Raw genomic sequence first — 16,246 nt, 5'->3', positions numbered from 1 at the left:
TATTTAGGAAAGCATACAACTGCTAAGATGTCATATTTAGTAGTAGTGATATTATTTTGATTTTATGGATATTTTTAACTTTGTTGTTTTTAATGTGGCACTTTGAGATTTTGTTAGTGAAAAGTGCGTTATAAATAAAATGTATTATTATTATTATTATTATTATTATTATTAATAATAATAATAATAATAAAAATCTAGCAAAAACATCTAGCAAATACAGCAGGGTTCCAGCAATGCATAAGAAATTTTTTGGAAAGAGGTTAATTGGAACCTCAATTAATTCACCTCAAAATACTGAGGTAACCTGTTGTCGTCGTGGTGATTCCATCTCGGCCCCCAGAACACATGCTGAGACCTTGATGCTTGATGCCACACTCTGATGCAGCCACTCCCAGAATCTGGCACCCATCTAATTTTCCTATGGGTGTCGTTTCTGCTCTCTGCTCTCATTCCTGGGCCCAAATCTATGTTCCTTGTACTGTTCACTACTCAACTCAGTCTTATATTTGTTGTGTTTGTTACGTTTGTCACATTATGTTTGTTTGTTACATTGTGTTTATTACTATAAGTTTCTTATGTTACGTTTGTTATGTTAGGTTTGTCATGTTTATGTTTGTTACATTGTGTTTGTTATGTTTGTACTTTCTACCTGCTGCTTTGTGGTGCTGCTGGCTCCAAGCTTTAGTCCTGCTGCCAGCTGTTGTTTGAGGAGGAGCCCCTGACTTTGTCAGCAGCACATGACCGGAGACGGGGTGGGCAGTGAGGCAGACTGACGCTGTCTCCAGCACCAGACAAACGAGGATTTGTGGCATTTAAAAACATTTCTGAGAAGCAAATCTGCAAGATTCCTGCTTATGAATGTTCTGAATATTTGTTTTATTTAAGCAGCAATAATCTGACCTTGTTTTTCCAGGCTACAGACTTAAAAAGCAAAGATAAGGGACATCATCCGAGATGTGTAAAGTTTTGCAGCTGTTACAAAATAACCTACAATACTTTAAAAATGTTCTCTCAGTAAACCATGTAATCAAACAAAGGGAATGATGAATTTCTTCACTTCTGAATATTTGGCCAGGTTCAGCACAGTCAAAAGCCAAATGTGTCCATCGGCATTGCTATTAAAAATGGGACAGAACAGAGCTGGAAAACAGACTTCAACAAGCATAACCCACACTTGGTAATATGCTATTTCGGGAAAGAATCAAGTTTGTACACCTGACACAGCTACATCAGTATTGGCCACAGGATACTCAGCAGCATGACACACAGTGTGATTTCAGTCCTCCTAGCAGCACTAATGCTTTCCATTATCGCCCCCTGCTGGCTGGCTGACAGATGGCAGCGCTTCATGTTTCTTGCCCTGTCCCATACCAGCAGTTCGGCTCGGGGGAAGCAGCAGCTGGAGGTGTAGCTCACTTTCAGAGGCCGCCCCCGGACCCCGGCAGGCACGTCAAGCTTGGTCTGGCCATGTCCCACTCGCGGCTCCGCACGGTCATTGTTGTCTCCTCCTTCGGACTGACCTCCTTCCTGGAGAATGGTGAGGTTGCCCCGGCCCTCTGAGACTTGCAGAGCAGCCAGGCCGGCTCTCCCCCTGTCCACCACCATTAGAGATGAGGTCCATCTGCCATGGCTGCAGTCCGCAGTGCAGGACGCCTTCGCTTGTATTGCCAAACAAGTCGGGGGGGTGGCATCCTGGTCCTGGGGGGCAGAATGCGTGAGGATGTCAGGAAGGAGCAGCCCATGCTAAAGGAGCAGCTGTCAGCCTCAGGGACTCCCTCACCAGCACAATGACATTCAGCCGCACCACAGCGTAGTTCGAATCTGGGGTGTCCAGCGCACGGGCACTCAGAGTGAGCGTCACCCCTTCCCCGGCTTCGGAGGCATTTGGGGTTTTCAGCAGCACCTCCCCTCTCACCCGACCTCCCTCACCAGCAGAGAGCCTACGGTGAAAAGCAGGGAACCGGAATCACAAGAAAAGTCATTCCTTCAGAAGACTACCAGATGCTCTCTCCATTTAGTTTATTAGCAGAGCTTGTAGGGTTATTGTATTTGAATGGTGATGAGTAATTGGACGTTGAACCTACAACATTCTGGTGACAGAAATAGCTCCTTAGCCATGAGTCAGACAGTTACCTGCGAGGACCTTTCTGTAAGAGGAACCCGTGATCGTCTTCGGCGGTTAGGGTGAATTGCCGGGCAGGGCCATGGTTCCACAAGTCAAAACGCACCATGGCAGTTTCACCAGGAATCAGGGGGGGCATGGAGAGAACCTGTGAGAGATGGAGGGGGGGTGATCCTCTGCTCGGTCTACAGCTCGGCACCCAGACCGCTGCTTTTATTTTGCTTGCAAACGGTAGCACATGCATTCTCTGGGCTGCATATGTTCTTTCCATTCCTCATTAAACTCAAGCACTTTGTTGTGACGTGTCAGGACTGTCGGCCCCTTCCAGGCTGCTGCCGTGTTGTTTACATGTGTTCATGGTTCCTGTGCAGGTTCATACTGTGTGGTCATGGTCATGCTGCAGTACCTGTATCTGCACATGCGTGGGCTGGATCATCTCCGTGGAGACCCTCTCCAGCCTGTTCCCCCTCCCATCTCTTCCAGTCAGCCTCAGGCTGAAGGGCTCCCTGGGCATCGAATCTATCCTGCCCACCAGCTCCTCGCTGGAGGAAGAGGAGGACGAGGAGGAGTTGAGTGGCACCACCAGAAGGCTTTCTCCTCTGCTGCCCACCAAAGTTACATGGCTGATAGAAACCTTGTCATCTGGAGACAGGCCTATTATGGAAAGTACCAGAAAGGTAGGCACACCTGGGGAGGACAGCAGTTAGTTAAAACAGCAGAAAACAAAAGCAAAATGAATCAACTCAAAAAATGCACCAAAAGCACAGCAGATTGTAATGTAAAGGCTTCCAGAATTGACCTTGAGATGAGAGCAATCAAATATTAAACTGTACAGATGTGTACAGTCTGGAGGTCCCCGAGGACCAGGTTGGTAAACACCGGTAAACTGGGGCATAACACCTCAGAACCCACACAACTCACACACTCCCCCTACCTGCCACAGGGGTGCCCTGCACCCTGGCCAGACCTGGGTGGGTGCCATTAGCCAGCACAGCGAAATAGTACAGGAAGTCTACACTGCTGTCACCTGGGGAGACGGTGAGGGGGGAGAGCGACAGTTACACTATACAGACCTTCAGTAGTGTTGTGTCCAACATATGCTGCTCAATATCTAATAACAAGGTCTGTCTGCGGTCACACCTATGACTTGGATGGTAATGTGGCCGTCTGTCTCTGCATGGAGTCTCCAGGTGCCCTGCTCAATGGGGGGCAGCAGGCTGATCCGGTAAAGGCCGTGAGATATCTCCAGGTGAGCCAGGGGGCGCTGCTGCTCCAGCAGGAACTGGGTCCGACCTGGAAGACACGTCCGTGAATGACGAAAAAGAGAAGGCAGAAGCGTATGTGTGAGAGCATGATGTCACTGCATGCTTCCTGGAGGGGGGGGGGGGGGCGGCTGTGGTGCTGCACCTGTAGGGCTGGTGAGGATGGAACTCTTCAGCACACCGGCTAGGTGCACCGTCACCGACTTCACCGCATGGTCCACGTGAAACGAGTGGAAGGAGGCGGAGACAGAATCACTGTCCACATGGAGCAGGGTGACCTTCAGGGGAGGAGGGGGGGGGGAGGGGGGGTCTGTGCTGAGCTGTTGGAGATGCTGATGCACATCTTTTGCTCTCTTTTGGGATGTCTTTGGGATGTGCTTACCGCACATTCATTCAAAAATGTCCCCGGCAGATTTACCTTGCCGGCAGAGATGTTGTCCTGCACAATGGCAGACGCCTTTTGGATGTCACTGTTGGTGGTGGCGATGGTCAGGCCCCCTGACACGGAGGACAATTTGTAGTAGAGGGAGAATCGCTCTGGGGACAAGGCCTGCCTCACTCTTCTTATCTCCCTTCTCCACACCACAGGACTCAGGTCCTCCGTCAACAGGAAGCTGACCTGGCAGAGGTAAAGCAGCCTGATGAGTGAAGGAGACTGAGTGAATTGTCAGCTCCATTGTTTGTACCACGGAGGAGGGTGAGGGTCTGGTGTCGGCATTGGGTGAAGGATGACTGAGGGGTGTGAGGAGGAAGATGCACAGGGGGTGTGCAGTATTGGGTGGAGGATTAGCAGGGAGGTGTGTGACATCAGATGGAGTATTAGTAGGGGGGGCAGTAGCAGGTGGAGGATTAATGGGGGGGTGTTGCAGCAGGTGGAGGATTGGGGGGGCAGCGGCAGGTAGATGATTAGTGGGGGGGTGCAGCGGTTGCTGGTGGATTAGTGGGGGGTGGCAACCTTGCACTGCTTCTCCCGCATCAGGGCTTCCACCGCATCATACAGGTGAGCATCTTTGGGGGAGGCATCGGTGAAGACAAACACTTCTGACAGGGGGGGGGTGTGAGTCAGGGCCAACTGAAACACACACACAGCCCAACAGACAACAGACTGGTCAGGGCGTGCGACTGCGAGTGTGACCACAACAATCGCACCACATGACAGCCACCAGGAATGCATTTATTCTAGTTAATGAGGTTAAAGAAACAGTAAGTATAAAAAGGCCTGAAGCACAGAGTTCAAACGATCTTTACAGTGGTGCTTCGTAATGAACTGTGAGATGATAAGCTATATGTCACTGACATGAACCCCCCCTCCCCCCCTGCTTACATACCAGCACTGCCGAGAGGCACATCTCCGGTTCATCTCCGCCCCCCAGGGCCAGCAGGCTTTCCATATGCCTCATAAACTGCTCTGGGTCGTCCGTCTCGTATACAGGACCTACCCCTGAGACACCAGGCATGAGATCTCCCTTTCCTCCATCAAACAGTCACCCTTCGCATTGAGGGCAGACCCAGATAAATGAGCAAAGTACCCCTTCTTACCCCCCCTCACCACTGCCCCCTCACCTGGGTCATGGAAGGGCACCAGGATGAAGGTGCTTGGCTGCTGCTGGCCTTTGGCACGAGCCCGGATGATGGACAGGGTGCGGAGGCGGGCAGCTGTGATCTCCTCGAACATGCTGCCTGTGGTATCCATGACGAACACGAGGGCCGGCTGCTGGCCCACGCCGAACAGCCTGTGAAAGGTTAAAGCAACGTCTACACAGCTTACTGTGCGACCACAAGCCATACTCTGCTGTACAAAACAGATTGTTGAAGCCTGTGAATGTGTGAATGTCTACTTCAAACACTTTCTCCCCCCTAAGGGTAAAGCAGCTGCATCCGGACATCTAGGCAATGAGTCTCTTGAATGAACTCACCAAATACTTAAGTAGGCTTACAGTAGCCTACCCCGAATTAGGTAGCTCTGCTCTAAGATATCATTTTGCTATTTATCTTTTATGACTTTAGAGTGGTTGGCACCCCCTCCTGGGTTGTTTCCTGCCTTGTACCTGTAGCATCCAGGATAGGCTCCAGAGCCCCCGTGACCCTGAATAGGATGAGGGGCTACAGAAAATGTATGTATGTATGGATGGATGGATGGTTGGATGGACGTTAGAGTGCCATCGTTTGTTTGGTGATGAAGGCATCTCACCCTACGTCCACGGCCTACCTCAGGAAGCTGGAGGCTCCCACGGCCTCCCTCAGGTCCAGCAGCACGGCCCTGGTCGCCGCGGTGGCGAGCTGGGCGGCCTCTTCATGGAGATAGTGGTGCGGGGAGAAAAAGGGGGAGGTGCTGTCCTTGTTGATGCCGCCCTGGGCCCCGTGGTGCCGGCTGCTGTCCAGGATCCCGCCATGGCTGCACTTACCTGGCAGTACAGGGAGACAGAACTAGGGGATCCATGCAGCATCCTGACAGCTACCCTGCATTTCTACCATCACAGTGAAGCGTGACGGAGATCTGCAGATCAGCCATATGCTGCTCATAAGTCATGAACTGGTCTAGTTAGTCATCTTCCAGTGCCTTTTTTTGCTCTCTGCTGGCTGCGAGATCTGAGTGTGGACTGGTTTGAGACCCTAACAAGTTTCTAGAGCTAGTCCAAGTCTTTAAGAGCAGTCACCCTTCCTTGATCGTTCTCATCGGGTTATCCACTTGTGTTGCATTTCCTGTGCATTTCAGGCCCTTTCCACCAATTCCCTGTAAGGCATCGTGAGTTTACTCCATGCTGGGCATTTCTCCCTGTTGTCCTGATGTTTGATTTGAATTGCCCTCCATTTATTGGTCCAGCGCCTGTTTCTTTACTGTGGTGGTTTCAGCTCTGATTCTGCTGTTGTTCTGTCCCCTTCTACATTTTTTTTTACTGATTGTTCATTGACAACCTTGAGTTTTAGATCATGTTTTGGCTTTGGATAAATCAGTGACTCTGGGTTGCTGAGTCAAGGTTGAAGGAGCCCTTGTTTTTGTCGTCGGTAATCACAATGGAAAATGTGTCTGGCTGTAATGGATGGACATCCACTGAATTGCTGCTGGTTGTAGTACTGCACCTCCATTGGGTGTGATGGTTGTACACATTGGGTGGTTGCCGGTAATACTGCTATGCATTGGCTGCCGTCATGTATTGGCAGACAGCGACAGTGTCATACCTGGTGGTTTCTTGGGCTGAGTGCTGAAGTACCCCGTGGTGAGTAGTGAGGTGTGCTCTCTCTCTGTGAGCTGGCTCAGGATGTTGTTCCTGCAGCTGCTTGTGTAACAGTCAGTGCAGGTTGGAGTGTCCTCTGGAAGGGGGGCATTAGTATTACGGCTTCACAATGTTGGCAATATTTATAAAGCAGAAGGGAGTTCAAAATAAATCAATTTCTCACAAACACGTCTGAGTGATTTAATGAGCGAGGATGAAAGTGGTTAGGATTTGGCTCAGAGGGCGCAAGCAGAGCTCATGCATAAAAGTAAGCTTTTAACTAATGTTAAACATATACTCCTTAATCTCGAAAAGGAATGGTCATTCAAATTGCACAGCTTGCTAAGCTTCGTTTCCTATAACAATTTCAACGTTCTAGGAAACGTAAATTCCCTGCTCTCGGTCAACTGTATCACCTTCAGTTGTATTGAAAAATAACGTTTCTTATGAATGCAACCAAGTAATAGGAATTTCATTGTACTTTGTACATCTGACACTAGCTCAGATTGAATTTGGAAGCAGAAGAAACATAAACTGCCATTAGATTTTGAAGAACGCTGCACACAGATGGACATAATAGTGTTCTGAATATTTTCTCTCTTGCTTCTGAAAATATACAATTCATCAGGCCACTCATTCTTAAAAACTGTACTGTATATAAACACATAGTCCAGTGACAAAAGGTGACCATACTGCCCCCAGTATTTTTAGTGACACTACATCATACGTTTGCTGAGTGTTCCACTCGTAGGTACGTGAAATCAAAATAGTACATGATGCGTATGTGGGTGCCATGATGCGTATGTGACCGGCAAGATGCGTACGTCACCGCCATGATGCGTACGTGGCTGCCATGATGCGTACGTGGCTGCCATGATGCGTACGTGGCTGCCATGATGCGTACGTGGCTGCCATGATGCGTACGTGGCTGCCATGATGTGTACGTGGCTGCCATGATGCGCATGTGGGTGCCATGATGCGTACGTGGCCGCCATGATGCGTACGTGGCCGCCATGATGCGTACGTGGCCGTGATGCGTACGTGGCCGCCATGATGCATATGTGACTGGCATGATGCGTACATGGCTGCCATGATGCATATGTGACCAGCATGGTGCGTACGTGACCGCCATGATGCGTATAAACTGGCCCGAAGGGAAATGATTGCACTGTCTCATCGTCTCATCTGGGATGCCCTGGGCGACAAGCCTCACCTGAAGCCACTGGTATTGAAGGCTCCTCTGGGTGCAGCAAATGAAGGTACAAGGAGCGCTGTCCCATCTCCACCCAGTTGCTGTGGCTGTAGAAATCCTGGCCAGAGAGGAAGAATAGGAGTTGCAGGTCACTTTTGTGGGTTTGGTCCCTGGGTCTCTACATCTGAGACCACAGGACTCATTGTGTTTGTTTAAAGGCATTCTGATATTCTGAAAAGCCATGGCCAGGTTATATAAACAACAGTCTGGAGAGATCACTCTATCTTATAGTAGATTATGAAGCCTGTTCCTGAAATGCATGTACAGTCATGGCCAAAGGTTTTGGCAGTGACACACATTTTGTGTTTTGCAAACTTCTGCATTTTTTGTTTTTACACGTTTCTGTGGTATGCTGAAGAACAATTATAAACATTGAATAAATTTCAAAGGCTTTTATTGGCAAATACATCAATTTTATGACAGATCTTCCAGATGTTGGAAGGGGGCTTCAGCAGAGAAAATAACTTTGCACCAGTCTTCTGCTGTCCAGTCCTTGTACTTCAGAAGATTGTTTGGTACATCTGGAAAATCGACTGTTTGGAGAAGAAACGCTGAATGCTACCATGAGTCCTGTGTTGTAACAACAGTGAAGCATCCTGAGATCATCCATGCGTGGGGTTGCTTCTCATCCAGGGGAGTGGGCCCAAAAACAGTGGCATGAATAAAGAATGGCATCAAAACATCCTCCAAGAGCAACTTCTTCAAACGATCCAGGTGCAATTTGTGATTATCTGTGTATCTTCCAACCTGATGGAGCGTCACGTCACAAAGCCAAAGTAATAACGAAATGGCTCACAGATCATAACACTGACACTTTGGGTACGTGGTCAGGAAACTCCCCAGCTCTTAATCCCATTGAGAAGCTGTGGTCAATCCTAAAAAGCAGGTGGGCAAGCACAAGCCCACAAATTGTGATCAACTCCGAGCCCTAACAAGGCAAGAATGGCCTCGCTGTCAGTCAGGATTTGGCCCAGAACAAATTGCAGAAGATATGAAGAAGAAAGGTCAACACTGTAAATATTGACTCTTTGCATAAAATGTATGCATTTACCTTTAAGATTATTGAAATGTTTATAATAGTCCTTCAGTATATCATAGAAACACGTAAAGAAGTTATCTAAAAATGCTGAAGCAACAGTTTGCAAAACAAAATTTGTCACTGCCAAAACTTTTTGCCATGACTGTATTTTATTAATGCAAGTATCATCCTAATACAATTTGAGCAAGAGCACAACTTTCAAAATAATACTTATGCAGCAAAGCTTTGAGAATGTGGAGCCTGCAGCTGTATCACCTGTAGGGAGTGGAACAGCTGGCCCAGACTCTGCCGGGCACCTTGGTACTTCTTGGCCTGGACAGAGAGCAGGGTCTGGGCCCAAAATTCCCGAAGCATGGCAGCAGCCTCCTCCACATGCTCGGAGTCGAAGTGGTACACCGGGTCTGACCGTGTGGAGCTCAGGAAGTCCATGGCGGCGTTGGCTCTCACCACCTCTCCAACTGCATGCCAGAACTCCCGGCCCAACCTGTCCTGGAAACGGTCCACACTGGATGCTGTGAGTCTGCCGCTGCCCCTGTAGGTTCCCTACATCACCACAGGCATCGACAGCTTCTCCAGGGGACAGATCGGCCCATAATGCGGCAAGCTGTGGGGGTTGTGTTAAGCAGGTTGCCAGGGACAGCATTAAGCAGACTGCTGGGGACTGTGCACAGTGTTAAGCAGGCTGTTAGGAACAATGTTAAGCAGATTGCTGGGGGATGCGCTAAGCAGGCTGCAGGGACAGCATTAAGCAGTCTGTCAGGTACAGGGTTAACCCGGCCAATGGGAACTGTGTTAACCCAGCTGCCAGGGACAGTTTTAAACAGGCTGCCAGGGAGAGTGTTAAGCAGGCTGCTGGTGAGTGTGTTAAGCAGGATGCCTGGGACAGCGTTAAGCAGGCTGCTGGGAAGTGTGTTAAGCAGGATGCCAGGGACAGCGTTAAGCAGGCTGCTGGGAAGTGTGTTAAGCAGGCTGCTGGAGAGTGTGTTAAGTAGGCTGCTGGGAAGTGTGTTAAGCAGGATACCAGGGACAGCATTAAGCAGGCTGCTGGGAAGTGTGTTAAGTAGGCTGCTGGGAAGTGTGTTAAGCAGGATGCCAGGGACAGCGTTAAGCAGGCTGCTGGGAAGTGTGTTAAGTAGGCTGCTGGGAAGTGTGTTAAGTAGGCTGCTGGGAAGTGTGTTAAGCAGGATGCCAGGGACAGCGTTAAGCAGGCTGCTGGGAAGTGTGTTAAGTAGGCTGCTGGGAAGTGTGTTAAGCAGGCTGCTGAGGAGTGTGTTAAGTAGGTTGTCAGGGACAGCATTAAGCAGGCTGCTGGGGAGTGTGTTAAGCAGGATGCCTGGGACAGCGTTAAGCAGGCTGCTGGGAAGTGTGTTAAGCAGGCTGCTGAGGAGTGTGTTAAGTAGGTTGTCAGGGACAGCATTAAGCAGGCTGCTGGGGAGTGTGTTAAGCAGGATGCCTGGGACAGCGTTAAGCAGGCTGCTGGGAAGTGTGTTAAGTAGGCTGCTGGGAAGTGTGTTAAGCAGGCTGCTGGGGAGTGTGTTAAACAGGATACCAGAGACATCGTTAAGCAGGTTTGCTCTTCTCTACCTCCCTGTGGCTCTTTAATGTACTGTATCCCCATTAGGATGATCACTCAGGCAAACCCTCGGGATCCGCTCACTCATGCTCACCTTCCCTGCAATGCCTCTGTCCATGGCACCCAGCGTCGCCAGTGTGACGTTGAGCAGGGCCTGCTCCGTCATGTATTGGTGTGTGTGTGAGCTCCAAGACATCGTCAAGATCTGGGACCAGAAGTTGGGCAGGAAGGCCTGGTGACCGGGCAGAAGCAGCATGAGGCAGCTGAACACCCGCAGCCTCGGGTGGGGCATGGCCAGTGCACAGCCCACTGGTCCACTGACGTCTCGGGGAAGAGGGTGAAGGGAGGACTGAGGAGGAGAGAGAGGGGCGTGCAGATTCTGATTTACCTCCTAGTTTGCTTGTTGTTATGTATTTTAGTTTGTATTGAAATGCTTTAAGCTTGAATTTGCTGGCTTCTATAGAGAGAGTCGCAGTGAGAGTCAGTTGGTGAAGCACAGGAGACAGATGGCAGGCGGCTGCATGCGAGTCCATCGCATGTCGATTTGGTGAGACACCACTTCATCGAACCTATTTTTTTAAGAAATCATGGGTGCAGAAATCAAACCCCACAACGGTGCCCATCAAAGCCCATGTGGCACCCCCCCCCCATCAGCAGATGGTCCCCAATGTGGCCACCTATAGGGTACGTCACTCTTCAGTGTGTCACTCTGCGGTGTACATCATTCCTGAATTTGTGTCGCTCCTGAGTGTGTCGCCCTTCAGTGTGTGTCGCTCCTGAGTGTGCCTTGCTCCCGAGTGTGCGTCTCTCCTCAGTATACATCACTCCTCAAAGCCTGTCGCTCCTCAGTGACTGCTGGCCTCCCTGCCCCCCTGTGGATGAGCTCACCATTCCTTTGCAGGGTTCTCTAGAGACAGAAGCTGCAGCCTATTCAGGTTTAATCGTGCCCAGACAGATCCAGCCTGTAAGCTCTGCAGCCTTCAGCTTTGCCTCCTATAAACATGCAATACAGATGCCAAGGACGTGTCTACGATAGTACTCCTACTTCACTCTGTGTGGATGAGGGCTGACTGATGCTTTATTCTCCCTGCACTATACATCATTTTCTGTTTTACGCCCCAAATCGATTGTAAATGATTGTCTGCCGACGTGTTTCTCTGCCAATGGCTCAGTCTGCAGGAGAAGCAGGAGCAACTGAAACTACGCAGAAACACACCCTCTTATGCCTATGGCACACAATGTAGGTCACCACCCACTGAACTTATCTTCACACACAAAGCCCCTCCAAAGCGGAAATGATCGCAAACCATCCATAGACACCATATGCATTTAAATTTGCAAATTCTCATCCAGCTCATTTGGAGAACTGACCTTCTGCTAGTTATCAGAAATTCCTTCATGAACAATAATTGAACTTTTTACACCCTGACTTTGAATGTATTTGGATTAATGTGCTTTTAATAGCCTAAATATTCTGAAGAAGATGACCCCACACAGTTTTTCTTTTCTTGGTGGTCATGAGGATCTCCTGCACCTACCTGAGTTAGGGTCGCACTGCTGTGACTCCGGCAACCTGCAGCCGCGTGATCGCCGGCAGACACCGTGTGTGTGTGTGTCTGTTGACAGGTTCTGCAGAGAGAGTCACATCGAGTACAGAAAGTGAGAGAGAAAGACAGAACGTCCCATATCTGCTGCCTGCCACACGAACTGTGTATCTGCCCCACCCGAGATGGGCCCCTACCCCACCAGACATGGGCCCCTGCCCCCAGCAGGGAGGACATCACGGGCGTGCTCATTACTGTGTAACGTTAATTGTGCACAGTGCAATAAATAAAAAACATACACAATCAAAGGATCCACAACTTACACAGTAACTGTGATTCTTTTGCTATTCAGCTGCATGTTCAGTAAAGTGCACAGTGAAATAAAGAAGCTGGCCCAGATATGTTAGACAAACAAGGTGCTCAAACACCATATAGCTGATCTCCTTGTCGATATGGCAGTGCTGTTTGGTTTTCATTGTGCGCCCTTTCATGTGACCACATCATGTGGTTTCATTGGTGATTGTCCGGCTGGCCAATATCAACACTATTATCTAAACCCAGACTTTCACTTGTGCCATGTTTTTTCCAGCTGCTGGAGTCTTTGTTGTGTAGACATTTATACCCATTTCTTAATGACACTGAGCGTCACCTATATGGTGCAGCTAACATGTTTACATATCGTCCTTAAGTGCAATTAGTAAAATTTAATTAAGGATGAATGCGAGGAAAACACGTGTAAATAAAAACATTAAAGGCATCAGCCTCTTTCTTCAGCTAAGTGTAACTTACCTCTTGTTCAATATGAGAAAACATTCAAGTAATTGCTATAAATTCTGAAAGCAGGTGAGATGTTCTATTCAGATGTTACGCAAACAGGCGTAAATTCTTACCTTGGCTCATCGCCTTGCCTCTGGTCTCCTTGGCGTCTCACCTCTGCTATGGCCACGAGACTGACGATGTCCCGCCCACAAGGGCTCCTGCAAACATGCACTGAAGTTGCTCTGCACCCAGGTACTTGGCTTCTGCTTTTGCTGCTGTAATGGGGGGGGGGGGAGTTTATAAATAAATAGCACACAGGCTGCGTGTGATGCAGATAGCCCACTGGCAGCACGTGAAGGCAGCTTGCCTCTTTGAGGCCGCAAGCTCCTTGGCTCCGCCCCCCTGGCATTGAATCTTCACAATGAGGCTGCATACATTGTTGGCTGCTTGTGCTGTGGCCTCACACTTCTCCCCCACTTTGCTCTGGCCAGTACAATGAAGACACCACCCTGCTTCCCTCCCACACGTGGGAAGCCTTTTATTATGTCATGGTGGGAATGTAAAAGCAGAGCAGTTGCTAACCAACGCAACTCTTAGTATCAACCTTGAGGCTTTCTGCACCTTAACAAAGAGACAAGACTGAACACAAAGGTCCCGCTGTGCCTTGTCCTGCTCAGCCAAGGCCCACGGCGACTGCTGAGCGCTAAGTCTCGTTGCCCATAGAGACAAAGACAGCTGTGGCATCATAGTGAGCTGTGCCCACTCCTGTTTGAGCGAAACTCCCCAGGGAAAGAGAGGAAGGTGTGGAAAGCAGGGAAGCAAAATCAGGAGATCCCCAAGTGAGCAAAACAGTGAGGAATGGATGAGTAACTTGGGGGATCGGTGACGAGATGAAAGAAGGAGACAATGAGCAGCTCAAGAATGCAACTCAACATATGACTCACTTAGCCCAGACACCCTGGGAATGAATGGACACATGAATAAGGTTCTTCTCTGGCAGGCTGTCTGCACGCTGCAGACGAGTAAATAGCACACGGGCTGCGTGTGATGCAGATAGACCACTGGCAGCACGTGAAGGCAGCTCGCCTCTTTGAGGCCCCGAGCTCCTTAGCCCCCCCCCCCCCCCCCCCCCCGCCCGGCATTAAATCTTCACAATGTGGCTGCATACATTGTTGGCTGTTTGTGTTCCTTATTCTCTGACTGACTGTTTGGGATGCTGCAGATGAGTGTGTTAAACACCTTATTCTCTGGCTGTTTGGGATGCCGCAGATGAGTGTGTTAAATACTCTCCCTAACAGGAATGAGCAGCCACCTGTGGCTGGAATCAGACTTGTTCTTGTGTATGACCTCAGTTCCTCTCTGTCTGCAGGCTCATTTCAGTGGCTGTGCTGACATCTCCAACCTGCTCTGACTGTTTCCAGGCCACTCACACTCGGCCAGGTCCTCCAACAAATATCACCTGAACTGCAGGACTTTACCTATCAATGTTCTCTTTAACCTGTGCCTCTTAGGGTCCTTTAACCTACCTCTTCTGGGGAAATGACCACCAATATTCTCAAAAATAAATGAATAAAATAAATGACTGAGACCTCAGTTGGGAACTCTAGCTCCTATCCCAGCAGGACCTCGAGCCCCTACCTCACAGGGGACTCTAGCTCCTACCCCAGCAGGACCTCTAGCCCGTACCTCACAGGGGACTCTGGCCCCTACCACACAAGGGATTCGAGCTCCTACCTCAGCAAAGACCCTAGCCCATTCCTCTTCTGGGGAAGCAACCCCCAATTTTCTCGAAAATAAATTAGCAGAACAAAAGATTAAGTTATATGCATAAAATGTAAGAATAACATGACTGATTATCATAGATACACAGTCTAGTTTTGAAAGTACTAAGACATTCAGTAACTTTTAGGTTTTCTGGGAGGGACTTTCAAAGTTTAGAACTATAGTGACCTGAGCAGAGTTTTAGGGATAATCAGCAAATGACCATCGGATAATCTTGGTGACCTGCCTGGGACGTACTTTACAGTCATGTCACCGAGGTAGGATGAAGCAAGACCATGTAAACATTTAAAAATTAGCAAAATAACTTTTAAATCAATCCTAAAAGCCACAGAAAGCCAGTGCAGGGATTTAAAACAGGCGTGATGTGATCCCTGCGACTGGTGCCTTTTACCACTGTGGCAGCGGCATTCTGGACCCGTTGTAGATTTGAAATAGATTTCTTAGCTAGACCAGACAGGGTGCATTACAGTAATCTATTTTACTTAGAAGAAAAGTATTTATTAATTTTTCACGGTCAATACATGACAGCATACCCTGGACTTTGACAATATTAAGATAGTGATAGTATGCAGTTTTGCAGACATTGCTGATATGACTGTAAACTTTTTAGAATTCAACCTTCATGACAACAAACTGCTTTGTGACAGATGATTTTCATAAATCAGTAAAAGCTGGAAATGTGTATTACAGTTTTTTTGGATTGCTTACACACTAAAATTAAACGTAGTACACTATTAGCAAAACCTTACACTCAAGAAGCAAAACATCAGCCCATATTTGCACAACTATAAGCACATTGTCAACCTCACACTTGTTGCAAAACTCTACACACAGTGATTTGCAAAACACTAAACACACTTAACATACATCACACACAAAAATCTATCATGAAGTCACTTCCTTGCAATACCAAAGCACTGACTGTCAAATTACCGCACCGTCCAACCAATTGGTTCAACATAGTCATCAGGTGTGCAAACATTTGTTTGCTTAATTGTAGACACACCAATTAGGTGTTTAAGCACTATAAAAAGCAGCAGGTGAGTTCATCTGTCTTCAAGCACAATGGAAAGAGTCAGAGAAAGAGTAAGACGACGAGGAGGACAACGAGGAGGAGGATGAGAAGGAGGAGGAGGAAGGGGAGGAGAAGGAATCAACAGAGGAAGAGGAAGAGATGGAGGCCATGCTGGAGGTAGAAGAAGAGGAAGAGGAAGAGGAAGACAAGAAGGTGCTCAAAGAGGACCGAATCTGACAAATGAGATCCATGCAACACTGGTTGACCACGTTGTCAACCACGGCCTGACGCTGAGGGAGGCTGGACTGCGAGTACAGCCAAATCTAAGCCGATACACAGTGGCAAGTGTGATAAGAACATTTCGGCTGGAAAATAGGTATTGTACAAATATCACCATATCAAAAACATCTGCACGGTTTCAGTAACTGCTTTACAGTACTGTATTCTATGCAGTATCAGCACTTCTGTTTCCTTGTCCTGTGAAATATACTGTACTATTGTTTACTGTTTTTTTTCTACATAGGATTGAGGGTCAGGAACGACAAGGGGGAAGGCCTCCTATGTTCACAGAACAGCAAGAGAGGGAGATAGTAAACATGGTTTTGGCCAACAATGCTATAACACTCAAACAGCTCCAAGCTAACATTGTCAATAACCATGCCAGTTTCAACGATATCCAT

At 48.5% G+C, this 16,246-nt stretch overlaps 1 protein-coding gene across 1 annotated transcript; it reads right to left on the bottom strand.

The window, feature by feature from the left end:
- Nucleotides 1–233: 233 nt before the first annotated feature.
- Nucleotides 234–13,236, bottom strand: vwa7 (von Willebrand factor A domain containing 7). The gene is made up of 18 exons (XM_023844116.2): nucleotides 12,901–13,236; nucleotides 12,005–12,095; nucleotides 10,561–10,815; nucleotides 9,149–9,382; nucleotides 7,816–7,912; nucleotides 6,568–6,699; nucleotides 5,597–5,792; nucleotides 4,951–5,120; nucleotides 4,716–4,828; nucleotides 4,343–4,459; nucleotides 3,806–4,006; nucleotides 3,533–3,665; nucleotides 3,266–3,418; nucleotides 3,060–3,152; nucleotides 2,532–2,812; nucleotides 2,137–2,273; nucleotides 1,784–1,943; nucleotides 234–1,701 (listed from the first exon to the last, which is right to left on the bottom strand). Exons 1-18 carry the CDS (start codon nucleotides 13,200–13,202, stop codon nucleotides 1,228–1,230), a joined length of 3,339 nt encoding a protein of 1,112 aa, XP_023699884.2. The 5' UTR covers nucleotides 13,203–13,236; the 3' UTR covers nucleotides 234–1,227.
- Nucleotides 13,237–16,246: the final 3,010 nt, after the last annotated feature.

This window comes from Paramormyrops kingsleyae, chromosome 17 (assembly GCF_048594095.1).
Source record: "Paramormyrops kingsleyae isolate MSU_618 chromosome 17, PKINGS_0.4, whole genome shotgun sequence".
NCBI lineage: Eukaryota > Metazoa > Chordata > Actinopteri > Osteoglossiformes > Mormyridae > Paramormyrops > Paramormyrops kingsleyae.
Note: the sequence above shows the minus strand (reverse complement) of the source record. Positions and strands in the feature narration are given on the sequence as shown.

Coding starts and splice junctions, on each gene's coding strand:
- vwa7 (XM_023844116.2), bottom strand. CDS start 13,202: ATGCAGCCTCATTGTGAAGATTCAATGCCAGGGGGGCGGAGCCAAGGA. Junction 10,816..12,004: donor GCAGTGCGACCCTAACTCAG/GTAGGTGCAGGA, acceptor TCTCCTCCTCAG/TCCTCCCTTCACCCTCTTCC. Junction 7,913..9,148: donor AGCTGTTCCACTCCCTACAG/GTGATACAGCTG, acceptor CTCTCTGGCCAG/GATTTCTACAGCCACAGCAA.